Source organism: Stigmatopora nigra, chromosome 10 (genome assembly GCF_051989575.1).
Source record: "Stigmatopora nigra isolate UIUO_SnigA chromosome 10, RoL_Snig_1.1, whole genome shotgun sequence".
NCBI lineage: Eukaryota > Metazoa > Chordata > Actinopteri > Syngnathiformes > Syngnathidae > Stigmatopora > Stigmatopora nigra.
The window spans coordinates 5,962,164-5,986,807 of record NC_135517.1 but is presented as its reverse complement, the minus strand read 5'-3'; the positions used below and the strand labels follow the sequence as shown (position 1 = coordinate 5,986,807).

General features: G+C 38.9%; 5 protein-coding genes across 6 annotated transcripts; 1 reads left to right on the top strand and 4 right to left on the bottom strand.

The window, feature by feature from the left end:
- Positions 1–569: 569 nt before the first annotated feature.
- hdhd3 (haloacid dehalogenase-like hydrolase domain containing 3) lies at positions 570–2,858 on the bottom strand. The gene is made up of 3 exons (XM_077726749.1): positions 2,699–2,858; positions 1,445–1,779; positions 570–1,335 (listed from the first exon to the last, which is right to left on the bottom strand). Exons 2-3 carry the CDS (start codon positions 1,772–1,774, stop codon positions 934–936), a joined length of 732 nt encoding a protein of 243 aa, XP_077582875.1. The 5' UTR covers positions 1,775–1,779; positions 2,699–2,858; the 3' UTR covers positions 570–933.
- On the top strand, positions 2,817–5,388 carry trub2 (TruB pseudouridine (psi) synthase family member 2). Its single transcript, XM_077726748.1, has 8 exons — positions 2,817–3,141; positions 3,216–3,344; positions 3,570–3,644; positions 3,820–3,881; positions 3,961–4,042; positions 4,463–4,535; positions 4,612–4,748; positions 4,830–5,388. Exons 1-8 carry the CDS (start codon positions 3,024–3,026, stop codon positions 5,120–5,122), a joined length of 969 nt encoding a protein of 322 aa, XP_077582874.1. The 5' UTR covers positions 2,817–3,023; the 3' UTR covers positions 5,123–5,388.
- On the bottom strand, positions 5,153–9,737 carry rab44 (RAB44, member RAS oncogene family). Its single transcript, XM_077726751.1, has 8 exons — positions 9,683–9,737; positions 9,507–9,592; positions 9,298–9,426; positions 9,149–9,230; positions 6,008–6,122; positions 5,736–5,834; positions 5,589–5,665; positions 5,153–5,502 (listed from the first exon to the last, which is right to left on the bottom strand). Exons 1-8 carry the CDS (start codon positions 9,715–9,717, stop codon positions 5,418–5,420), a joined length of 708 nt encoding a protein of 235 aa, XP_077582877.1. The 5' UTR covers positions 9,718–9,737; the 3' UTR covers positions 5,153–5,417.
- Positions 9,738–9,741: 4 nt separating this feature from the next.
- LOC144202671 (uncharacterized) lies at positions 9,742–13,318 on the bottom strand. Its single transcript, XM_077725543.1, has 3 exons — positions 13,177–13,318; positions 10,029–13,094; positions 9,742–9,747 (listed from the first exon to the last, which is right to left on the bottom strand). The coding sequence occupies exons 2-3, from the start codon at positions 13,080–13,082 to the stop codon at positions 9,742–9,744; spliced, it is 3,060 nt and encodes a 1,019-aa protein (XP_077581669.1). The 5' UTR covers positions 13,083–13,094; positions 13,177–13,318.
- A 45-nt stretch (positions 13,319–13,363) lies between these two features.
- srsf3a (serine and arginine rich splicing factor 3a) lies at positions 13,364–17,095 on the bottom strand. 2 transcript variants are annotated; one of them, XM_077726774.1, is made up of 7 exons: positions 16,942–17,095; positions 15,971–16,007; positions 15,654–15,867; positions 15,434–15,568; positions 14,047–14,085; positions 13,889–13,975; positions 13,364–13,792 (listed from the first exon to the last, which is right to left on the bottom strand). In XM_077726774.1, the coding sequence occupies exons 2-7, from the start codon at positions 15,975–15,977 to the stop codon at positions 13,765–13,767; spliced, it is 510 nt and encodes a 169-aa protein (XP_077582900.1). In that variant the 5' UTR covers positions 15,978–16,007; positions 16,942–17,095; the 3' UTR covers positions 13,364–13,764. The 2 variants fall into 2 exon arrangements, with proteins under 2 accessions (XP_077582900.1, XP_077582901.1); XM_077726775.1 differs by lacking the exon at positions 16,942–17,095 and adding an exon at positions 16,422–16,484.
- Between the last annotated feature and the right edge of the window lie 7,549 nt (positions 17,096–24,644).

The following is a 24,644-nucleotide window of genomic DNA, read 5'->3' as shown; positions in this document are numbered from 1 at the left end:
CGTCTGGCTGAGCTTCTAAACCAGCTTTGAATTAAGTAGCTCGCCTGGAGAGCTACAATATCCCTTAACGTCTAAATATCAAGTGGTAGAAGAAAAAAAAACACAGGTGAAGCCCAATCTGGTCATTACATTTCTGTAGTGGTGCATCAGTGGTTTCTGTGTTGAACCCTAACACTTCTATCTTGACCTCCTTAAATGTGATCTTGGACTTGAGTCAATCTCGGGGATTCCCCTGTAAGAAGCTCTGCTTTCAATCGCACAGCCATTCTGATCTTTTCCCCTGCAGTTCTTCTTTGGGTTCCGTGTGATCCTCCTAGGGAAACACTCGCGCTATCTGCCTTGGACCAGATGGTTTAAATAAGAGTATTCTCAAAGCTATTAGGGCTAAGAAACTGTGCCGTCCTCTCACTGCTAAGTCGTACAAACACGTTTGGCTGAAGTGTGTGTGTAGAGTTTTGCTGTTTTGTTACAATCTCTGAATAGCTACCATCACCACAAAGTTTTAATAAATACAGAGTAAAATTAGTCGAACTAGTACTTTGCGATTAAAAAAAAATTACAATCTCAAATAGGTGATAACTGCTTTAATTTTCTGTTATAGGTTCAAGGTAGTTTTATCAGGAGTTAAGTCATTGCAACCCAATTTAAAAAAAAAAAAACATCTTTAATGAGGCACTATTCATGATTTATGGCAACAGATGGCTGCATTTTTTTTCCTTCACCCCGATTAAAGGAGAAATTTTTATGTGCTCATATGATAACCATAAAGAAATGGTGGGAAATGACTTAAAATCCAGCACAAATATAAATTCAAAGAAGTGGAAATGGGGGAAGTTCTAGAAGGAATTATTGATTACCATGTAAGGACACAATGGTGATGTTGCTTAAGGACGGACAAAGTTTTGTTTTATATTTTTTAATCCTCAAAAATAATCATTTTTTCATGTACCACTGAAGTCGTATTGGGAGATCATCCAACGATGAGAGCAGGTGCTCTTTAGGAACATTATGATGGTTATTAGAGTCATTTGTTCGATCTAAAAGGAAGCCATGGATTCCGGCCTGGCGTGACGCTAGGTAATCGTTTGTGTAATGGTCCCCGACGTGGACGATGCTGGTGGGGAGCACGTCGCACTTTCGGCATGCCTCCTCAAAGATGGCCACTTGGGGTTTCTTTACACCTGCTGCTTCTGATGTTAGCAGAAAGTTGAAGTGAGAAAGCAGACCACAACCGCGTAAGATGACTTCTAGACGGTTGTCAAAGTTGGAAACCACTCCCATTTTCAGTCCTAGTGAGGAGCAGCTTTCCAAAGCCGACTTTGAATCTGGAAATAACTTAAAAACAAAAAAGGCATTATATTAGTTGGTTTCTCTATACATAACCTTTTGTGTTCTTTAAATTTTCTACATAAAAAACACCCATAAGAAAGTCCAAAACATTTACCTCCCAATTATTAGCATTGCTGAAATTCTGGTAAAGATTACGAGCCATTTCATTGAGCAAGGCAGGGTCACGCACTCGGCATTCTGAGAAGGTGGCTTTCACCACCTCTGTCCACCACCAGTGTCCGTTCAGTCCTTGAGAAATTCCATAGTTGGGGAATTGTCTGGAATGATTTCGATAAGCTTGACGGAAAGCGACGTCCACCTCGGCAGGTTCGAGGTTTAAGCCCATTCGTCTGGCCTCGTCGCAATACTGCTCAGCCACTGAGGAACGTACCCTGAGCAGGGTGTCTTTCACGTCCCACAGGACCCAACGCAGAGGGGCACGCATGGCACCTGTAATGGTGGGACACAAGTCTTTTTTTAAGTTTTAGAAACAGTATCGCCCTTTAAAAATAATTGAAAAGTAGCCTGGGGTGGCAATGACATTTTCTGCAATGTCGTAAAAAGGGGAAATATGAAAAGGATGAGGGACTACTTTGTTTGTTAGAGAATTATTGAGTCCAGACACTGACTAATGGGCAGAGAATGGTGGTATGAAGGCTGCTGAATCATGAAACTCGGCCATGTGGGGAACTCAACTATTTCAGTCTGAATGTGTCGGTTATCTAGTAGCAATTCAATTAAACTCGAGTGTGGGAACACCAAGAACCATTCTTAAGTCAATGTGATTCACGAAAAATCGATATAAAATGTAAAAAAAATATATAAATAGATGAATAAAATAACAAAAGACAATTCAAACCAAACTGTTATGTTTTAACATTAATTTAAATAGTGTTTATATAAATATATAATTTGTTTAGCTATGTACAGCATTAAAAATGTATTATACTTTTTGGGCTGTGGAACAAATTATGCAAATTATAATACATTTACATATAAATTCATTAAAAAAAGTCCAATTTCAGAAGAGGAGCTGTCCACTGTAGTCCTGATATTTATTATAAGTGTTACTGAGTCACACTGCCACCTTGTGGATAAAACGATTATTACAAAATTATGAACCTCAGGAGGAAAGGCTTTATAAAAAGACCCCCATATTTCCTAAAAATAATTATTTGAATTTTGCGAATCTTTGAACGATGTTATTAAGCTTGAATTGAAGCTTGATCTTTATTTCCCGGAAAACGAGAAACGCTGCTCGAGTGTTTAAAATGTGATGTCTTAACGTACCACACAAATCCAGACAAGGTCACAAACATCCAAACTGCATAAACAGTGTAAAATATGCATGTATATTAAAACATCTTACGTCAGCACGACCACCTCCTTTGCACTTGCTGTAAATATTGTAAGATTTTCTCCCGTCTACTTCACAGCTCGCTATAAAATCCGCCTGAAATGTGACATTACCAAAGTTCGGTACCGCGAGATTTCGCCAGGCGAAGAAAAATAAATTACATGAAGTGTGACATCCGATACAGCAGAGGACGCTAAAGGATAGTAGCCAACGTCCGCGTATAGTGTGCCGTAAACACACTATAATTCACGGGTTATTCTGTGCCGGAATAATTTCGAAACGGGAGCTGGATCATTCGTTTTAAAGTTACATATGCCTCATTAATGTACGAAAAACAATGGCAACTCCTGCAATTCGCATGTTCCAAAAGTTAGAGGGTTTATTCTGTGTCTACAAACCGGCTGGTATCTCGTGGAAGCACGTGAGGGACAACATCGAGACCAAGCTCCGAGAAGGTCAGTATTTCTTATTATACACAATGTGTATCCGTATAATTATTTGATCATATCAAACTATGATCCCATTGCAGGTTTGAATGTGTTGCCATCGCTCCCTCTACCTGAGCAGATCCGTTTTCTGCCATCATCAGGCGGTGACACCTTGACGCAAAAAAGTCTAACAACTGTTAACGTCCCAGCCCTATCCAACCATCCTCTGGGTATGTGTTTCTCAAACTTCTCCTCAAAATATACCAGGTTCTCCAAGTACTACCAGAAATCAACGTTAAAATATAAGGAGGATCTCTAGCATTTTCATCATTTAAATTAGGATTGTCACAATACAGTGGTACCTCTAGATACGTGCTCAATGCGTTCCGGGACAGAGCTCGTATGTCAATTTGTCTCATATGTGGAGATAATTATTTGCTACTTTTTTGTTTCAGTGACTGGCCCAGAATTTCGGCAGATTCGTGTTGGAGTTGGACATCGTTTAGATACATTTTCCTCTGGTGTAATGGGTATGATTTTAATTAGGAATATATGTATAAGATATACAGGGTGAGCCAAAAGTAGGCTGAGTAAATGAAAACATTTATTTAGATATATACCACAATAAGTATATGTATATATGTATGTGTGTATATATATATATATATATCCCTTATTTCATCTTAACCTCATATTTCTCTTTAGTTATTGGTGTTGGAAATGGAAACAAGACTCTGAATGACCTTCACCACACAAAAGTCACAAGGGTACATTAACCGTGATATTCGAGGGATTACTGTGCTGCAGACTTTACCCATGGTTTGACTGGTAACTGCTTTTTTTCAGGACTATACAGTGGAGGGCGAATTTGGTACTGCCACACATGATTTCTCGCACAAGGGACGCATCGTGGAACAATCCACTTATGGTATGGAAAATTGCTTCATGTAGTACTTTGGAATATTGACCGAACAATACTCATTTTTTGTTTGATTCTGCCGTACTCCTGCAGTACTGTCGAAAAGGTGTTAAACTTTTAAGATGTTGCATTTATATTTTTAGTCTTAAATTTGTGGTTTTTATTCTTCTGCTTTACTTTAGCCTTCTTCTGACCTTCTGGTCTTCGGTACAATTCCAGTTTATTTATTAAAACACATTTACAGGATGAAGTGTACCATATATTTATTATTACTGCAAGCACGTTTTCACAGTACTTGTGGTAGTAATTAAACTCAAGCGTCGTTGTTGATGACATGCATCTAACTAACTGCAACTGGAACGGTTGGCAGCAAATATACGCTTAATATTGTTAGAAAGTCTAAATCCACCTCATTTGTTTGCACAACAGATCATATTACACAAGATAAACTGGACAAAGTTTTGGCAATGCTTCAAGGAGCAAATCAAAAGGCTTTGTTATTGTAAGTAATTTTTCCTCCTTTTTCTAACAATATCTAATAAAGCTCATTAATTAATGTGATTGTTCATCCTCCACAGGTATGCCAATGTAGACATGCAGTCACAGGAAGCCTATGATATGGCTGTGCAAGGCGTACTGGGCCCAGAGGGGAAGTCTCCACCAATTTTGATGGGTTTGAGGTGCATCCGCTTTGAGCCACCCAACTTCACTCTGGGTAATACATCAATTAAAATTGCCATTGACACACCAATTTATCAGGTATTACTCATTGCCGTTTGTTCAAATGTCTTTCCAGAAGTGCAGTGCTTGAATGAAACGCAGAAATACCTACGCAAAGTGGTACACGAGATAGGCCTTGAATTAAGAAGTACGGCACTCTGTAAGGGAGTTCGACGCACGAGAGATGGTGATTTCACACTGCAGCAGGCGCTTACCCGGAGTCAGTGGACGCCTGATGAGATCATGCGTGCAGTGCGGCAAAACCGCCTCGCTCAGGAAAACATACTGTCCCTTCCATTTAGGACTGAGATTGCAAAGATAATTCAACAAAAGCAGTTTGACAGAGAAGTTAAGGAACATGAAGCTTGAACCACTTAAACAGGACTTGATAGCCTCAAGATAAGAATTTGGAGTGGTGACAGACAGTGTTAACATTTGCGTGTGATGACATCATCGCATTGTTGTCATGTTCACCATACCTGCAAAAGAACACAATGTCCAAAGTGAGAACAATGCCCAAGAAACTCCAAAAAAAAGAGTTTTTGTTCTGTAGATTTTTCATATTTTCTTTTATTTAATCAGAATAAGATTTAGTTTTTCCATTAATTTATATAATTAAATAATATTGAACTTAATCTGATCAAAACTCTTCTTTGTCCTCAGTTTAGCAACATCCTGATTTCTTCTTTGGGGTTTCTTTATGCAACAGCAGTGTTTCCTCTCTTCTGTCTTCTTTCTGAGTCAATAATCTGGCAACAACAGATAGTTAAGTGACGCACAAAAACTTTGACAATTATTTCTTAATTGTCACCTACAAACTTAGAAGGTCAATTACCTGGCAACTGCTTCCAAAGACTGAATCACGTTGTCGCCATTGACGGCACTGCACTCCATGCAGTCCATTTCAAACTCCTATTAAAAGAAGCGCCAAGTATTTTGATTTCTCAGAAAAGATCGAAACACTAATAATGCCAATACTTACCTTTGCAACATTTTGACCCTCCTCAATAGTGACTTGACGTGCTGCACTATCATTTTTATTTCCAATAAGTAAAACAGGAACATTTTCCACAGTTCCTTCCTGAAAAAAGAATTTGGAACAAATTTGAGCATGACTTTTGATTGTCATTGACCAAGCAAAACACTCTGGATACTCTGGATATATAATTAATTAAATACCTATTTAAACTGAAAACAAGAGTTTTCCCCTAATGGAAATATTTTGTGGACAGTACTCTAAAATGCACAACTCACCTGAATGCAAGTTGCCCAGTAATGGACTGCAGCGAAACTTTGAGAAGAGGTGATGTCGTACATCAGCAGAAATGCATGCGCTCTATGGAATATCTGCTTGGTGATACTGCGAAACCTTTAAAGGTCATACAAAATTGGAAATTTAGGGAACACATCAAAATATATATTTTTTCTATACAAATAAAATCAACAGTTACAACTAATCTGTCTAATGAGAGTAACAGCTGAGAAGTTGGTTGTTGTTTTGAATGTCTGCTGACTGTAGCTTGTCCAATTCCCAGAAAAAATCCTGAAACATTCTTTCCTGGAAAATGTAATCATGCAATCCCTACGATTACACAAGATGACCACAAGCAGGGCAATCCCATTAGGACAGTTATAAAACAAGGGATTTATTTTTGGATAGTGTTCAAGTCCTGCAATGGATTCAAACTAAAGTCTTTCAAAAGCCTAACATGTACTGGTTCAAATCTTAGTGCTTGCAAAGATTTCCCCACTATTATTCAGGGAAAAGAACAAGTACTACTGCATACTCTTTAAAATTGGTGGCCCAGTGAATAAGTCATTTTGCCATTAAAAAAGACTTTCCTTAAATTAAACCTTCCAATGACCATGTATAAGTGTTTTTTTTTTTTTAAGAAAAGACAAAACAACAAATACTACTGCCTGCTCTTGGACAGTGGTGGACGAGTGGTTAAGTCATCAGTCTCCTGCCTATATAGTCATGGGTTTAAGTCCTAGTCCATGCAAAGATTTTCCCACTATTATTCAGGTAAATGAAAAAGATAAAAGTACAAGAGTACTGTTTTCTCTCACCGGGTGGTGGACCAGTGGCTAAGTCATCAGTCTTCCACATCTGTGGTCCTGGGTTCAAATCCCAGGGCTTGCAAAAATTTTCCCAGTATTATTCAGGTAAATGAAAAAGATAAAAGTACAAGTACTACTGCTTTCTATCACCGGGTGGTGGCCCAGTGGTTAAGTCATCAGTCTCCCACATCTGAGGACCTGGGTTCAAATTCCAGTGCAGGCAAAGATTTTCCCAATGTTATTCAGTTAAAAGAATAAGCATTTATGTCTAAGTGTCTAACTGAATAAGTATTCAGTGGTGGATGAAGCATTTTGTCCAAAAAATGTCTAAGTGTTTCACCCCATTTCCTTGGATAAAACTATAAGTACTACTGCTTTCTCTCACAGGTTGGTGGCCCAGTGGCTAAGTCATCAGTCTGCCACCGGTGTGGTCCTGGGTTCAATTCCCAGTGCCGGCAAAGATTTTCCAAATATTCAGTTAAAAGAATAAGTTAAAATGCCTAAGTGTTTAACTTAATAAGTCTTCAATGGTGGATGAAGCATTTTGTCCAAAAAATGACTAAGTGTTTAACCCCATTTCCTTGGATAAAATGTTTCAACACCTATGTATAAGTGGGGCACGAGTTGGTGTAGTGGGTTGCACACTCGCCTTTGCACCGAGAGAACGTGAGTTCGCTTCCCGGTGTCGGCGGTTCACTGACCAAGCAAGCGGTCGAGGGTCGGCCGAAGGCCGACCCGAGAACGCCTTTCGCACATACAGGTCCATCAAGTGTCTTCCGAACTGCCGAAGGCAGTTCGGAATATAACCTTTTGCTGAAAAGTATGACTAAGTGTTTAATAAAAATTAAAAAGTTTTTCTTTTTTTTTCTTCTTCTTCTTATTCCAATTTCCAGACCACTTGCTTCGGTGATCAGCCAAAGGGCGACAGCGGGAATCGAACCCAGGTCTCCCACACGGGAGTCCTGTGAACTAACCTCTGCGCCAACCAAGTGACTACACTTTTCTATGTAATCATTTGAGTGTCTTTCCAAGAAGTCCACAGAAATGACTAAGTGAAAAAGTGTCTTGACCGGGATTCGAACCAAGGTCTCCCAGTCAGGAGTCCTGTGAACTAACCTCTGCGCCAACCAAGTGACTACACTTTCTTCACTAATCATTTGAGTGTCTTTCCAAGAAGTCCACAGAAATAACTAAGTGAAAAAGTGTTTCCCAACCGGGAATTGAACCCACACCCATCTGGACGAAAGACAGGTGAGTTAACCACTAGGCTACACTTTAGGTACACTTTCCATGGTCATCATTGGAAGTTATTGACTACAAGTACATAGAAACAATTAAGAGAAAATGTTTCCTGACCGGGATTCGAACCATAGTCTCCCAGGTGGGAGTCCGGTGAGTTAACCACTATGCCACCAATTGGCCACACTTTTCTTTGTCATCATTGACTACAAATATCTAGAAATAATTAAGAGAAAATGTTTCCAACATTTACTATGTCGAATGTTAAGTAAAATAGCCTTACTATACTATGTTGTTTTTTAAGTCTTGTGCACAGACAGGTCCTTCAATATAAGGAATATAACCTTTTGCTGAAAAGTATGACTAAGTGTTTAATATAAATTAAAAAGATTTTTCTTTATTTTCCCCCTTCGTCTTATTCCATTGATCATTTCTTCTTTCCAAGTATTTTCAGCCAAACGACGGCAGAAACAACTAAGTGAAAATGTGTACCGACCAGGAATTGAACCCAGATCTCCTGGACAGGAATCCAGTGAACTAACCTCTGCGCCAACCAAGAGACTACACTTTTGCCTACACCTACACACTTGCAATTCCATCGCATTGGAGATTTCATAGAAAATTGTCACACCTTTATCAATTGTTATGGATTTGAGGGGGAACTGTTATGGATTTTGATTGGGAATCTTACTGCATTTCAATATAATGAGTCTCTAAAGAAAAAAAATCCAAGTTACGAAACCATTTCTGGAATCAATTAATCTCCCAAGAAGTAAATGGTAGACATGACTTTGTGAATTCCATCCATTTGCTACATTTGACGAAAAACATTCATAGACCCCTCCCAGTCAAAATAGATTGGACACCTAGCACCGTTATTGACAACCAAAGAGTTGAAGGAAAGCCCTGTAAGCGGTAAAAAAACAAGTCAATTTGTGCTTGAAAGTAAATCCTTAAAAACTTTGTTCTGGGACACTGCCATCATTGAACATTATAGCGTGTCCTTTTTGGTTTCTCATGGGAGGTTACTGTCAAGAATATATATATATATATATATATTTTTTTTTAATGAAGTAGACTAAGATTAAGCCTGACCTTTCTTGACCTGCAGTATCCCACAGCTGTAGCACCACAGTTTTGCCATCCACGACCACAGTCCACAAGCACGTATCAAGGCCTTCAAAACAAGTTTACATCCCGTTAGCCTCTATTTTCTCACCAACGAAAGAAAATAAGATTTGTACCAGCAGAAGCAGGCAAATCAGGAAAAAATTTCCCGTTTTGAGCTCGCTTCATGAAAGATGTCTTGCCCACGCAGCTGTCTCCAACCATGATCACGTTATAGGGGTTTGAATTCAAGTTGGTTGATGTACCTGTTGACAAAATATGGCTTCCAACAGAACTCCAAACTGATTGGACTAGTTACAAGCAGACCCAAATAATGTGTTTATACCATGCGGAAGATTCCAAGTATCTGGAGGCAGGTGGACTCTATCCCGAAGGATTTGGGATGGCGTCACTTTGTGAGATGGATGCAGTCTGTTGTAAATCAGAGAGGGGAAAATGTGTCAGTGCATAGTAGTGGCCTATTATTGAAAATAAAATGGAAGCTGTACATAAGACTCTTACCTCACAGACTGTGAAATATTAGATGATGGTCTCATGTTGTCTTCCTTGACCTGAAAATGTTAAGTCTTTTGTTACATTAGGTTCAAAATAATAAGGGACTATTGGATTTTCTAAAGCTATTTTGTTATTACACTTGCAACCAATACCTGATCAATGCATGAGTATAGAATACAAAAGCGCACCATCTTATATAGTGGCTAGTTGAAATAAAAATGATCTTATATAAGTCCCCAACTGTCCAGAATAAACAGTCATTGTATAATATACCTGTTCATTTATTTGAGATGATGGAAATCATGGATTGCATTGAACATTTAAATGTACAATTATATACTTGGTCTCTTACCTGAAATTCATCCGCCCCTTGAATGGTCTCATCAGCAAGGTGGTGTGTAGTTGAAGCGGTCACAGGTTCTGTTTGCAATTTGCCGACATTATCTGGTTTCACATGAGTTTGTTGTAATCGGGACTTCCGGTGAGATCCCATTTTCCGCTTTCTAACCCTTAATTCTAATTCTGAGATTCCGTCAGGTTTGGCAGCGATTGACTTTGTTTCCAGGGTGTCGCCTTGAATCTGATACTCTGAAATGATATTTTCCTCGCCTGTATCGTGAGCCAGGACTGCGCTTGGAGGATCTCCAGTGTGTTCTTTGTTTGGTTCTGAGCTTTCATGTTTCAACTCTTTATCATCACTTTGACAGGCATGCTCTGTTAGAACATCATGAACAAGAGCTCCCCCTTTACTCAAATTCAACTTTAGCTCCAAGTCCCCCTTCGCCAAAGTTCCAAGATTTTTGCGTTTTGAGCCAATCCTTCTTTTGTCTTTCAACATGGGACTTTTCACATTTGTATCACTCTCGGTATTTACGTCCTGTATATTCGGTTGTTCACCACCAAACGTCATCTCATCTTCTGGAGGATCTTTTTCATCAGCTGCATCATTTGTTGGCTCATTGTGTGTCTTCTTAGTTATGATATTTAGGTTTAGATTCAAAGCAGGATTAAAAATGTCTTCTTTTCGTTCTGTCTCTGTAGATTGAAGCTCCTTATTTAAAATGAAGTTGGGATACGGAGCATCTATGTCTTTAAAAGAGCTTGAGTGCTCATGTTGCACATTTGTGGGTATTTCTGCTTTTGTTGAGGAAATTGTGGCTTTTGCTTCACTGTACTCGGTGTCTTTTTTAAGGCCACCTTTTGATGTGCACATCTCCAGTGTTGCAATAGAAAGCTTTGCATCTGAAACTGGGTGTTCCGGAAAATCAGCCTGTACATTTTCCACCACCAATGTTGTTTTGGACTGAACAACTGGAGCTTCTTCACTCCCTGAAACCTCAGTTTCACTCAATTGTTCGTGTAGTATTTGTGAATGAGTATTTGATGCAATGAATCCGGAGTCATTGTACAATTCATCAGCAAAGACCTTAATATGCCTTCTTTGGTCATGCCGACTAGATCCCAGTTTTCTCCTGATCCTTACATCGGTTAAGGAATCTGTTTGCTCATCTGCGCTTGCATTGTGGTCATCAGTTTGGGAATCAAATATTTCTTTCTCTGGTTCCACACTTTGTGAAGATTCACTCGTCATGAGTTCATCCTTCATTTCATTCTCATTCACTTGACTTTCTGTGGTTTCTTTTCTTCCTGTTTCGACCCATTTACTCATGGAATTCGATGCATAATCCTTCATGGGGACCACTTTTGCATTGTCCAGTGGAAGTAAACCCAAATCAAAAGAATTCCCGAGATTCAATTTAGATGCATGTGTTTCCAGAATATTACTGACAATCCCAGTGTTTTGATCAACATCACCTTGAAGTTTATCGATCAAGATTTCGCAGTCTTTTGTTTGATTTGGATCTAATAATGAAGCACCCTTAACTAAAACCTCATCTGGTTGTTGAACTGCTGTGTCTTGTTTAGTATGCAAGTCCGTAAGTTCTTCATCCCTGGACATGTCTGCATTTGGTGGAGAAATTGTGGCGTGGTGGCTTATTTTCACATATTCATTAGATGTGCACACCTCTGGTGTAGCATTAGGGACTTCGGCATTTTCAAGTGATTGGCCAGCGGGACTCTCATCACAATTTCCATTTGCATCTCGTGTCATTTGTTCAGATTCAAAAATGGATTCTTTGTCCTCGGGCATCTTCTTCGAAGGTGGTGACACAGCATGTTCATTTCCCCTGACAAAGTCACTTATGCTTTCTTCTTGAAAAGTGTTGTATAATCCTCTTATCTCTAAATGTTCCAACTCAGTTGTTTCCATTTCAAATGTTTCCTCTTTAATGTTCTTAGAACCATTATCAAATGCTCCTGTCTTTTCAGCCTGGCTAACAGAGTCTGTTTGTTCATCTGCGCTTACATTGTTGTCATTACTTTGGGATTCAAAGACGAGATCGTGCTCTGGTTGCACACTTTGTGACGTAAATTTACTCTCCATCATTTTACTTGAGACTTCTTTTGCACTCTGTTCAAACATTTCTTCAATGTCATTGTCCAGTTCCTGACTTTTTGTGGGGTCTGTTTTGAGCTCTTTAATTTGAATTTGGTGTGGAAACTGAGAACCTCCGTCAGAAGGCTCATGTTCATTTGCAGACAGGTTGTCTATTGCTGATGGACGGTTTTGTTCCTCAACATTGTTCTTGATTTGAGCTATTTCATTGTAGTCATTTGTGCTCGCTGGACCATCTTTCTTTTTGGCTGGAAAAGTGGTTTCCATCGAGTCAAAATTTCGGATTTCGCCCAAAAATGTATTTGGCTGTGTAGGGTCTTTATCGACTGTTTCTTTTTCTATATCATTCAGAACACACACTGACATTGTTTGGAAGTCCAACTTGTCAGGCCAAAGTTTTTCTGGGTTTTCCAATTTTTCACAGGAACCAGAATCCCACTTACTGTCCATCTCTCCACCATCTTGAGCTGAATGCAAAACACTATTAATGGGTTGATGTAGCTCTTTTTCATCAGGGTGGCTGGGTATCAAAGCCTCTGAAGTATCTCCAGGTGTGTATGCTGAATATAAATGTGTCCCATACAATGAATCATAATCTTCACTTGAACTGCCAGCTGTTTGTATCATCTGTGTTTGTATTTTTTCTGCACTCGCATCTTCAATATCCTCTGTCGGTTTGTGGTAAGATTCCACAGAAACTTGCTCAACACCACGTCTTTTACTCGCTCTATTTGATGCAAGCTTTCTTCTACTTGATTGCTGCTTTGATGAAATTAGATTCTGAGATTCTAAAGTGACCTGGCCTTCATTAGGTAGTAAATTGAACGATCCTTTATCTTCATACGGTTGTAATACAGGCGGCTGGTCTGTTACAAACAAATCCTCTGGCATTTCAACATGCTGTCCCACCCTCCGATGAGAGCCAAATCGTCTTTTCCCACCAGGCATGTTTGTGTCCTCCTACATTTTAATTCAATTACAGTAATACAATGTTAAGTACAACAATGAGATTATTTGAAAATGTTATTGGTAAATGACTTACCCTGAGTGCGTATCATCAAATAGGTTGTGAGGTGCAACAGCAGTCACAGCTAAAGGGGAAGTCAGGTTAGGGGAGGTGCTTCTTTAACCATCACTGGAAGCTTCCTGTGTGACTAACACGAGTGAATAGAAATAATTTGAACAGATTAAAAAAGAATTTAAAAAAAAAAAAAAAAAAAAGACCAACATTGTTTGACTAGGCGAAAAACATTTATTGATGAAAAAGAATCTTGCCAGTCACAAAATGAAAGAGCATCTTGTAAAACAATGGCAGATGCTGCTCCTAATGTAGTTAACAGCCCTAGTCAAGTCAGGTTTTAACAACACAATTGAACAAAAAAAAAAAAAAAACACTTGGATAACAAGGACAAAAATTAATCCAGGAAAAAAAAAAAAAAAGAATCCCACAACATACCAAAGACAATCATGCTGAATGAACCAATAGAAAAAAAAACAGTTCATTGTTAACTGACAGTAATGACAGGGTTACTTGGACACCCTCGAACACCAGCTTGAGTTGGTAAATAACGCCTAAAGAGAGATTAACTATAAAACTTTTGAGTTCCCACACACAAGCTATTCCGTGTCCTCACTTCCTGTCATTGGAACGAGAGCGGCTGTGAAGGAAAAGGCAGAAACAATGGAACGATTAAGTATTCATGTAACATTTAGTAAGGGTAGATTGCAATGTTGTCATTCAACTAAACACATACCTTCTTGACCGCGAGAATGATTTAGAGCGTTTACGGGTCTTGTCTCGTGACAGAGACCGATACCTGCGTTTGTCTCGTGACAGAGACCTGAAGGAAAAAAAGTGATGGTAAATACATAGATAAGAAATAGAAAATATATTAGAAAATTATTAACATACCTGCTACGACTGCGGCTCAAACTCCTTCTCCGAGGGGATCTAGAATGTAGATGAAACCAGGAAGGAGAAAATATGTTAAAGTAGAAATAACATGCTTTGGCAGAATGGAAACCTCACAGGATCATCTTGACCGGGCTTCCTATTGATGGCTCAATGTGATAACCTTTTGTCAAAAACATGTGACAGTCTATGCAAAGTCACTCTCCGTTGGGACTGTATCCAGTTACAGTACATGTGTATTCAAGCATGTGTGTGAGGATGAAGGGGTCATTTGACTTTGGAGGTGAAATTGTATTAACATAGAAGGAAAAAAAAGACCAAAACTGCCAGGTCACCTTAAATGGCCAGTTGCTTGAGCCATAAACCATGGGCAATTATTTGCAGCAAATGTAATACCACACCAGAAAAATCTGCCTACGGTTTTGTCGCTCTACTCTAGTGCTTTTAATTTTAATCTACACTACTGCCACGTGGATGATGGGAGCTTTGACGATTCGGAGAGAAAAAAAAAAGGAAAAAAAAACTCATTACTATGAAAAGCATGATAAAAGCAACTTACTATTTTTTTGAGGGGGGGTTTGGACAATAAAGAAATGGCGCATGGTAGCCCTGGGCGAGGGAGGTGAAATTGCAGAAGATCTGCCGCATGCTGCAAATGTTGGCGATAAGAGGTTGCTTGTTTGCTGGCTGCAGGGGACGGCCGTAGAGCTTCCCTGTCTTTAGTGGGGAGGGATGTAAGCCAATGGCCATTCCCGTTGATACTGCGGCGAATAGTACGAGTAGTAATGACGCCGATAACGTGAGTTGGGCTGCTGTTGATTGGTTTAAGGTTGGAGCAGAGAAGGATGCCGTGAACTGCATGCTCAGGAACCAAAAGCTTGGTGGAACCTGATGACTGGCGCTGCGCCTGGGTCATGTGACAAAACCAGCCAAGCAGATCGCTGGTCAGCAGTCACATGAGGCTGAAAGAGGACTAGTTGACTGACTCAGATGGTGAGAAGCGTGGTGGTGACTCTGCAACGGGGTTCAGTTTATTAATAGATAGAAAACTGAACTCAGCAAAACAAAACGAATACCCACAGAAATATTTTATAAAGTCATCTATGTATAGGTGGGTGTGATTGAGGTTTAGATTTAGGTACCTCTAAAATTATTGTATTTCTAAGGAAAAGGAGAAAATACTAAGTTACACTGTCGGGTGCAGACAGGTGCTGCTTTTCTAAAATTTGGCACTCGCAAATAGAATTTACAGAGAAAAATGTGCACAATCACTGCTTTTTGCCAATGCCAAGAAGTAGCATTTTCAAAATCAGCCTGCTGCTTACAGTGTGGGGAAATCGGCCATCTGTACATGGTGAAAGTGACGCGCTCGACACCACAAGCATACCTGCGTCTAATTGGAGAGCTTCGGCGTCTGCCTTCATCCCTTGGGTGGCGACTCCAGGACGGTGGGGGGCCACGGCTTCTGGAACGCTTTTCCCCAGTGGACAATTCAACACGCACTCGACATCCACACATATTTCTTTGGGGGGAGCGTGAAGCCACAGGTTTAGCATCATTGCAGATTGGGAAGACATTACATGTTAATTAGGAAGCAAATGTTCTACCTTCCGTCAAGTTCTCTGACAGCATCAGAGGCATCTCTTGGATCTTCAAACTCTACAAAAGCAAAGCCTGGTGGGTTTCTGGCAACCCAAACACTTCTTAATGGACCGAAGTAGCCAAAAGCCGATTCCAGCTCTGCCTTGTTGCCGTTGTTTCCAAGATTCCCCACATAAACTTTGCAGTCCAGTGGACAGTCTCTGCTGCTGTAAGAATTGTCTGGCAAGAAAAGAAATATCTTAAGGGGTGCTTCTTCACAATGTTATATATTTGTAAGATCCTGAACATTACCAAGATAAAAAAAAAAAATCTGACTTATTACCTCCCATTTCAGCAGGTCACGTCAACTGGTGAAATACCTGCAACAAGGACGGGGAAAGAAAGTTGTAAAATTGTCATATCATCCACATTATATGACAATAAAAGCATTCAATTCAATGCAAGCTTCATACATTGCCAAATTGCTGAGTTTCAATAGCAAAGAAATTAATCTGCACTTATCAAACTAGCATTCACATTGGACTGTTTGTTCTATTTCATAGATTTAGGATAATTCAATATTTACATGTAGTTTGTTTGCAACCTTATTTGGTGCTGCAGAATTGATTTTCCCAAAAAATGTTTTCACCAATTACTCACTTATACGGATTTCATATTGCATATAGGTATAGCATCACGAATCGCATGCAAAACTTAATGTATTGATTTGGTGATTTCGATGGTTCACACGTACGTTTAAATCACGTGACCTAAAAAAATACCGCGTATCTTACCGCACAGTTGCTCGAGGGTAATGTGCACCTCCTCTTTGTTAAAGTAAAATCAAAATGCGCACCTATATTACCACTTAAAAGTAAAAAGTGGTTTGTATCGCGTGCATCAAACACTAGAAGGTGCATTTTGTAAAATCAATGACGTGTTTCAAACGAACGGCTCATCGGGGAAACCTCTTTCGACGCCATTCCAGATTTCCCGTAGAAAAGGCAGGCGGCAATGCCGTCACATCGCGCAACGTTTCAAAGTACATTGTCAAAGAAAAGCTCTAGTCAATATGGTTTTGAAAAGCTAGGATTTACAAAACATCGACAAAGTCGACACAGTAACTCAGTCAGTACTAGTAAAACAAGTACTTTCCGCCCATCCCCCTATAGTCAAACGGGCGAACACGGACGCTAACCATAGCATTGCAAAGTGAGTCAACACTTCGTGAGGCACTTGGGTATCAACAAACCAGATCCAATGCCTCCGTCAACACTTGATATTATTATTTGAAATAATTTTGACTTAACTCACCACAATCAAAGCAGTAGCGCGACTCAAATGTTTCCCGTCGAGTTCACTTCGTCCACACGACTAGCTTCACTTGTTGGTAGCGCTGGCCGGAAAAGGACGGCCTTCTTCGACTTCTTTCTTTCCTCGAGTCAGGACCTTAATGGGACTCTAGCGTCCTCTACTGTAGCGGAATATATTGTTCTATTTGCGTTGCCTGAGGGCAAATAAGGGGAGGAATAAGATAGATTTTCATGGACAGTTCTATCCAAAAGTCATTGTTTGCTTAATGTATTCACTTTATTTAATGATAGAGTGCAATTAATACTGAAAATGGGTACTACAAACAAGGCCCCGGAGTCAGATGGGACTGGCCCCAGCACCCCTCGCGACCCTAATGAGGATAAAGTGGTTCAGAAAATTAATGAATGAACAAAAAGCATACAATCAACTTCAACTGGAATTCTACAGAATCAATCATTTGCCAAACTTATCTAAATGTTTTTTCCTTTGTTTTTTTTAGTCTTATTTTGTCCAAATAATCATTACTAAAGATTTATATATGTATTAATACATCCATTCATTTTCAACCACACTTGTTCTCATCAGGCCTGCAGAGGTCTTGAAAAAGAAGGGTCAACATTGCAAATATCGACCCATTGCATGTAATTCTCTATAAAAGCTTTTGATACTTGTGAAATGCTTATAAATGTATTTCATCATACCATAGATACATCTGGAAAACACATAAAAACCCCGAAGGAACAGACTTTGTGAAAATATAATATTTGTGTCATTCTCAAAATGTTTCTCCATGACTGTACAGCCAACAATAGTGTAATTATTAATATGATTCACTATTTCAATGTCATTCCCAAATTGCTGTGACATTGTACTGCAAAAAGCACCTTGGTTGGTTCATGCAGTCATTAAAATAAACAAGAAATTGAAAGAACCTTTGTGTACTAATCTAATCTTTTTTATCCACAAGACAAAATTCAGAATGTTTTGTTCTTGTTTTAATGTTTTTGATTAAAAGAGTATTAGATTTCTGCTTTGGCCTTCCTATGTAGAATTTACATATGCTTAATAAAGTAAATGTATTTACAACTTTTTTTCAATATAGCATTAACTCCACTGAAATAAATGAACTTTCCTAGTTCATTTCAATGTATTAAGACACACTCATACTGTATATAAATATTATATTAAGTGTGCAAACTAGCCAAGAAACACAAAAAAACATTTCACGTAGGCCAGCCTCAAATGCAGCGACCATTTTCTAAGGTTTGATTATTACACTGCAAGGAATATGACTAAATCAACAAGATGGTTATTGCTCAACAGGACATGACTCACCAAACACGCTCCTTGTACTATAGGCTGGATGTAAATGCAGTTTTATGGTCTTGTGTTCACTTCGGCAAAGGTTACGCAAGAAGTAGACGACTATGAAGACGTTGATTTTGTTTTTTATTTTATTATTTTTAACATGACAGTCAGATGTTCTCTTGTTTTCTATGGGATCAAAATATTACAATTTGGACTGTAGTGTATGTTTGTGGAGATCGCTGGGTGATCACACGGCCATATTTATATTTAGATAAGGCGCCAACTGCCAATTTGAACCTTTAACCTTCTTCTCGGAGAAATTAGTTGCCCACACTTACATCTAAACCCCCATTTACGTAATTACTAAGGCAAGATGGATATCATTTCTTCTTAACAGATTGTCATCTGTGCTACCAAATGTTTTGAAATGACCTCACATTTATGTTCCAAAGATGATGTGTTGCCAAATGGAAGGAAGTTAATTCCTGATGTTTTGTTGAAATGCCATTGTTTGAATTTATCTGCTATCTTGCATGATTTTGTTCTTTTAAAAGGGGGCCCGGCAACTTGAGTGGTTAGCACGTCGGCCTCACAGCTTTGGGGTATTGAGTTCAAATCCAGGTCGATCCACTAGTGTCCACTAAATAGGTCATAGAATTAGACGAAGATGAAGTAGACAAAAGGTTTGTTTATTTCATTGGTTGCTATGATGCAACTGTGCTGAAATAAATAAAGGCATTAACTCCCAAGTTCATATTTTAACCTGCACAACCTTAATTATAGTTAATCACAGTTACATGTTTAGTCATAATTTGCGCCCAATGCTTTTTTATTTGTCAAAAACCTTTTTTTCCCCACAATTTAACATTAAATGTATCTACGTGAAAACATGTGCCTCTCTTGAAAAGATAAAGTGTCCTCATTTAACCCCTCAAAAAAATATCCAAGTTCTTTTATCAAACTATATATATTTTTTGTTTCTGCTCATCTATAGGGCAAAAGTTCAGGGATAAACAGAAGCACACATAAGATTACACATTGTACGTAACACGGATGGCTGGAACACAAAGAACATTATGTCCTGTTTATTTTTTGTCTCAGTGACTGTAAGAGGGTATGCACTCCTCTCATTTGATTCCAAGCCCCGTGTGTTTTGTATCACTAAATAAAGACTTTGTTTGATCAGCATAGTGGCATGCAGCCTACACCACTGTTGTGAATGAGTCTCCTTTTTTTTTTTCTTTCATGCATCTACTCAGGGTGGTGTTTTTCAGCGCGATTAGTACAGCACATTCTGTTCTGTTTCACTTCCTGATGACTGTGCAGGCTGTATCCCTGAATGAACTCACCCGCGTGCTTCTGGTTACACCGAGACACAAGACAGACGGATTCCCGCAACTGCCTGTCACGTTTTTATTACTTTTATAGCCTAAAAAAATAGGCTCAGAAAAATCATGTTGTTGAAAAAAAAATACATAAAAAAAGAACAGTTGAAAGGCACACTAAATATTTAAAACAAATGAAAGAAAAGCATTTACAGTAATCCCTCGAATATAGCGGATAATATAGACAAGACATGGACATGATAATTGAAAAACCACATCCTCATAAGGGTCACAGGGGGTGTTGGAGCCTATCTTAGCTGAGAATGGGTGGCCAGCCAATCACAGGGCACAAGGAGACGGACAACCATGCACACTTATACCCATACCTAGGGGCATGTGCTGGATTTGAACCCAGGACCCCAGAGCTGTGAGGCCAACATGTTAACCGTTTGCACTACATGGCCTCCCAGTAAGGTGATATATTAACATATATGAGTATATAATGTTATATAATATACCCATTGGTCATAGCTAATGCTGTTGAATGCAATACTCCACATTTGTGGCCAAGTTTACAAAACAATTACGATAGAACTGGTCCATAAGGCGCCAGATTTGCCTAATCAAAATAAAAACAAATGAAACACAGTGAGGCCAAAACCAGGAAGTGCCGGATCCAGTTCCTGCAGGATTCAGTTACCAGTTAACCCCAGCTTACATCCATTTAAAGTAAAAAGTATAAAAGATTGTAATGAATATATATTTGACATAAAAAGTAACATATAATCTGGTTGTTTTAATAGATTTGGCCTGAATAAAGGCAGGATGGAAATGTAATCTTATCTTACACATGTGCGTCAGGATGAATAGTATTCAAGTATTTAGTTTCCCGTCAAGTCAGATGAGGTCATTGTGACTTCCACGTAAGCATATCGAGGTAGAGAACATACTGCCATAATATGCAAATCTGTGAAAAACAACTGCGAAAAACCTGCATGGTTAGTACTGGACTGTTGTAGCGTTTCTTATCAATAGGTGGGAGGCGCCGCACAATGAATGGCTGTTTGTGTTCTTTGATCAGAGTTGTTTTCTTTTAAGATTATCTTTGCTTTGTTGAATGAAAATTTCCATCAACATATGAGAGGCGGTCTTTTTCTGGCACTTCTAGATTATTCATCTGGGTGGCAAACTCCCAACGGACACACAGAACAAATTCACTTGTGTTATGTCACTCTTGTTACATTAAGATCACCATGTTCTCTTCCCGGTTGGGTGTGTGCCAGTAATGTGGCTAGACACGGTTCTTCTATACAAGGATGGGATCGACATTTAGAAGGCTTGCAGGAGTGAAAGGAGAACTTGACATTTGATTTCAAAGAAAATGTCATAGAAAAAAAACTTTTAGGTCGGGTTGAAATGTATTTTTGTATTAAGAATATGATTTTACCACTGCTAAAAATGTCTAACAAAAATTCAATTTATCGGAATAACCTCTTTGTTTACTTCTTGATAAATAAAATGTTGACAAGTGGTAAAGGGCAAGTTGATTGCACCTTTTTTAATTAGTGTAGCGATTTTTCCATTTGGAGCTCTAAAGAAGTTTTCCTTTTTTAAATGACGATGAAATGACATTGAGTTGGTTTATGCAATAAGAGCATGGCATATTATGTTTTTTGCAGAATTAAATTTGACTCAGCAAACAAGATGAAGAAGCATAATTAATAACTCTAACTTTATTTTATAACAAATTTCACCCTGTAAGATTGCCCTACAAAAGGCACCAAGTTAATAATTAATTCATGAATGCAAACACACTAAATATAAGTTATTCATTTGAATATCATTCACAAATCACATTTTGTGGCTGCAAATTGTGAATGTGGTCAGAAAATGGATTAATCACATTTTTTAAAATGTTTCATCTTTTTATGATATTTCCTAGAAAAAATCTGTCCGATTTAAGAAATGTAAGCCTTTTCATTTCAACATCACATTTCTTAATCAACAATATATAAACAAACATTTTTTTTGGAAATGTTCTGGTCAAAATGTACAGCACAACAAAAATACAGATAACACAACATGGAGCCCTTGAGCCGAATGCGGCTCATGGCCAAATTGAATGTGGTTCTTTGCTCCGTTTCATATTTCTATGATTTGTATTCTCTCTTAAAACACAATAAATACATAAGGACCCATTAAAAACTAATAATAAAAAGGGGAGCCACCCCTGCAATACACCAAACACAAGATCTGATAGTCATTTACAACGGTCTGTAATTACCATCCAAAGCATACTCATTAACAAATATATTTGTAATCCAACATTTTTGTTTCCTGGTAAGCAAATAATAATAATAATAATAAATGCCTGTGTGTACAACTTGGATATGCTTGTGTAGGCTTTCCCAAAAGAACAATGGTGGACAACGTGCTGCAGTCGAGCTATTATACAACCAGGGTGGCACATTATATGACGAAGCAAGTTCCATTAAAGGGTGTAAATGGAAGGATGGACAGTTGACGTGCATGTATTGTACGTAGAACAACACTTTCTTTTTGTTTCCTGTTAGTATTGCCAGTCATTTTTAATCCATGTGAATGAGTATAATTTTGACCACAATGTTTGTTTTAAATTTTGAATTCCAGTTGAAAACAGCTGTACTACATTGGATTGCTTTTGTTTAACTACTACACCCTAGTAATGGAATACTTAAGAGTGAAGGCACGTTTATAGTAGTTATTTTTAAAATGAGATGTATGACTAGCATTGGTTGCGCCTGTTATGTTTTATAGCCTACAAGGAATACCAATCCTTAAATTATGGAAAATTGAGACATTTGAATTTTCAGGCCTGACAAAGATAAATGCAATGTATTGGTACTGTAAATAAGAATGATATCTTGCAAAATCTTTGCATGTTAGTATCACTTAGTTTATGGGACCACATGCATAAAAACACTGAGAATAATGTCTTAAGACAATATAAACTATTTGTCACACTGAATAATCAGAAGTTGCTGCTTTAACTAGGTTTTGTCCTGTAAATTTTAATGTCTGCTATAGATTAGATTAAACTTTATTCATTCCGTACTCTGGAAAATTTACATTGATATCATGGGTTAAATCACGAGTATCCTGGGCCCCTTTTAAAAAATAAATCAAAATATCAATGGGCCAACTTGAAATCCCCTCATGTGTTTGTTAAATATGGAATCAGATCATTTAAATAATAACTCATTGGCTGCCTTTGATGACTGCTAGCCCCCAATCCATTTGGGTTGGTGGGATCTCATCAATGGCAGTAAGACACAAAGACAGTGTTGAAATGAATTTGATTCGGGAAATAAAAGCATGGGCATGGGGCCAGAGTGGGCCCGTGGGGCATAGTTTGGAAACCCCTGGATTTAGATGGTGATCATTGGAAATTTTTGGAAACAGTTAGTAGTTGTTAAGTGCTGAAGTAAAGTAAAAATGGCAAAAAACAAAATCCCAAGCAAATGGGCAGGATGTAGAAGCAATTGTAATTTAGTGTAATTTAATGAACAATGACATCGCAACATATAACATATGCAACACTTCCTCTTTATGAATATCAGCATTTTTACCATTTCCAATAATGACTTCTACAACATTCCTATGAAATCACAATGTTGCATCTCTGGTGTACTATTTCGAGAAAAGGCCTTAGGGCTGTTTCTTTTTTCACTGGAACTCTTATTTCCCAGTAAACTCAAAGAGAGGTTAAGTCTTGTTTTTGGCTGTGGTTAATTGTAATTAGGATAGAAAATCACCAATTTCATACTATCTTTTCTTTTAACAATAATAGATGAGATAAACATCTAAACTGATTTCCTATGAAATCAAAAGTTTTTCTTTGGTTTCATGTGTACACATTCAAATGAATTACAGGGTAAACTTAGACTTGCTGCCACTCGAGAAAAAATAATTAAAAGGGAAGGCGATGACAGGACCAACAGTGAAGCATACAAATATAAAACGTAATCACGGAAGGAACACGGCAAAGATACTCGTACGAAACTGAATCATGAATGGACACGTTTCTCTATATTCAGAGATCCTCATTGAAATCCATTCACAATCTTCCTTCGAATTTCATGGATAATGTAGACCAGACATCACAGGGATTAAAAAAAACTAAAACAAAAAGAATGCAATGTAGTATAACCCCTATTTACTTACACGTTATCACGTCTATGCAATACATAGAAGTGCTCGCCACCAATTCAGAGTGTCCACCGCCTTTGGCCCAAAATCTGGGATAGGCTCCGGCACCCCCCATGCCTCTAGTGAGGATAACCCGGTTCAGAAAATGAGATGAGAAGTTCATTAACATGAATCTGAATATCTCATCTCATTTTCTCATCCCCTTTATCCTCATTAGGGTCAGGGGGTGCTGGAGCCTATCCCAACTGACTCCGGGCCAGAGGCGGGGGACACACCCCGAATCGGTAGCCAGCCGATCGCAGGGCAAAAGGAGACAAACAACCATCCTCATACCTAGGGGCAATTTAGAGTGTCAAATCAGCCTATCATGCATGTTTTTAGGAGTGCGGGAGGAAACCGGAGTACCCGGAGAAAACCCACGCAGGCCCGGGGAGAACATGCAAACTCCAGGTGGACCGGCATGGATTTGAACCCAGGACCCCAGAACTGTGACGCCAACGTGCTAACCACTCACGACACCGGGCTGCCCGAATCTGAATATGTTGATTAATAAATGCTGTCCCTTATTAAATACATCCAACTGAAACTCAAACTCGGAGCGTTGAATGAACCAGCGAGTCGCGTAACTACATCAATCCGCCCCTTGGCGCTCCTTCCCCGGCAGCCGAAGCGCTCACTTGCCGTAATAGTAGACGGGGTGGCGAAGGAGGGAGAGGGGGGACTGTGTTCCGTTTACACGGCGCCGTTAGCGCTGTTGACGATCCGAACTGTCAGCTGACCGGAGTGGGAGGACAGCCTGCCTGCAACGGAACAGCCTGTTCCCCACAGGCCGTAGACCAAACTCGGCACAGAACGGGTTACAGGTCAGTGTGTCTATTTGGA

Excerpts from the sequence above, each read along its gene's own strand:
- trub2 (XM_077726748.1), top strand. The coding sequence starts at position 3,024 with ATGGCAACTCCTGCAATTCGCATGTTCCAAAAGTTAGAGGGTTTATTC. Across the intron at positions 3,142-3,215 it reads CGAGACCAAGCTCCGAGAAG|GTTTGAATGTGTTGCCATCG; the intron begins GTCAGTATTTCT and ends ATCCCATTGCAG. Across the intron at positions 3,645-3,819 it reads ATTTTCCTCTGGTGTAATGG|TTATTGGTGTTGGAAATGGA; the intron begins GTATGATTTTAA and ends ATTTCTCTTTAG.
- rab44 (XM_077726751.1), bottom strand. The coding sequence starts at position 9,717 with ATGAGACCATCATCTAATATTTCACAGTCTGTGAG. Across the intron at positions 9,427-9,506 it reads TACTTGGAATCTTCCGCATG|GTACATCAACCAACTTGAAT; the intron begins GTATAAACACAT and ends TTTTGTCAACAG. Across the intron at positions 5,835-6,007 it reads ACTGGGCAACTTGCATTCAG|GAAGGAACTGTGGAAAATGT; the intron begins GTGAGTTGTGCA and ends TTCTTTTTTCAG.
- srsf3a (XM_077726774.1), bottom strand. Across the intron at positions 15,569-15,653 it reads GTCAGAGAACTTGACGGAAG|AAATATGTGTGGATGTCGAG; the intron begins GTAGAACATTTG and ends CTCCCCCCAAAG. Across the intron at positions 14,086-15,433 it reads AGCTCTCCAATTAGACGCAG|ATCCCCTCGGAGAAGGAGTT; the intron begins GTATGCTTGTGG and ends TCTACATTCTAG.
- hdhd3 (XM_077726749.1), bottom strand. The coding sequence starts at position 1,774 with ATGCGTGCCCCTCTGCGTTGGGTCCTGTGGGACGTGAAAGACACCCTG. Across the intron at positions 1,336-1,444 it reads GCAATGCTAATAATTGGGAG|TTATTTCCAGATTCAAAGTC; the intron begins GTAAATGTTTTG and ends TTTGTTTTTAAG.
- LOC144202671 (XM_077725543.1), bottom strand. The coding sequence starts at position 13,082 with ATGCCTGGTGGGAAAAGACGATTTGGCTCTCATCGGAGGGTGGGACAG.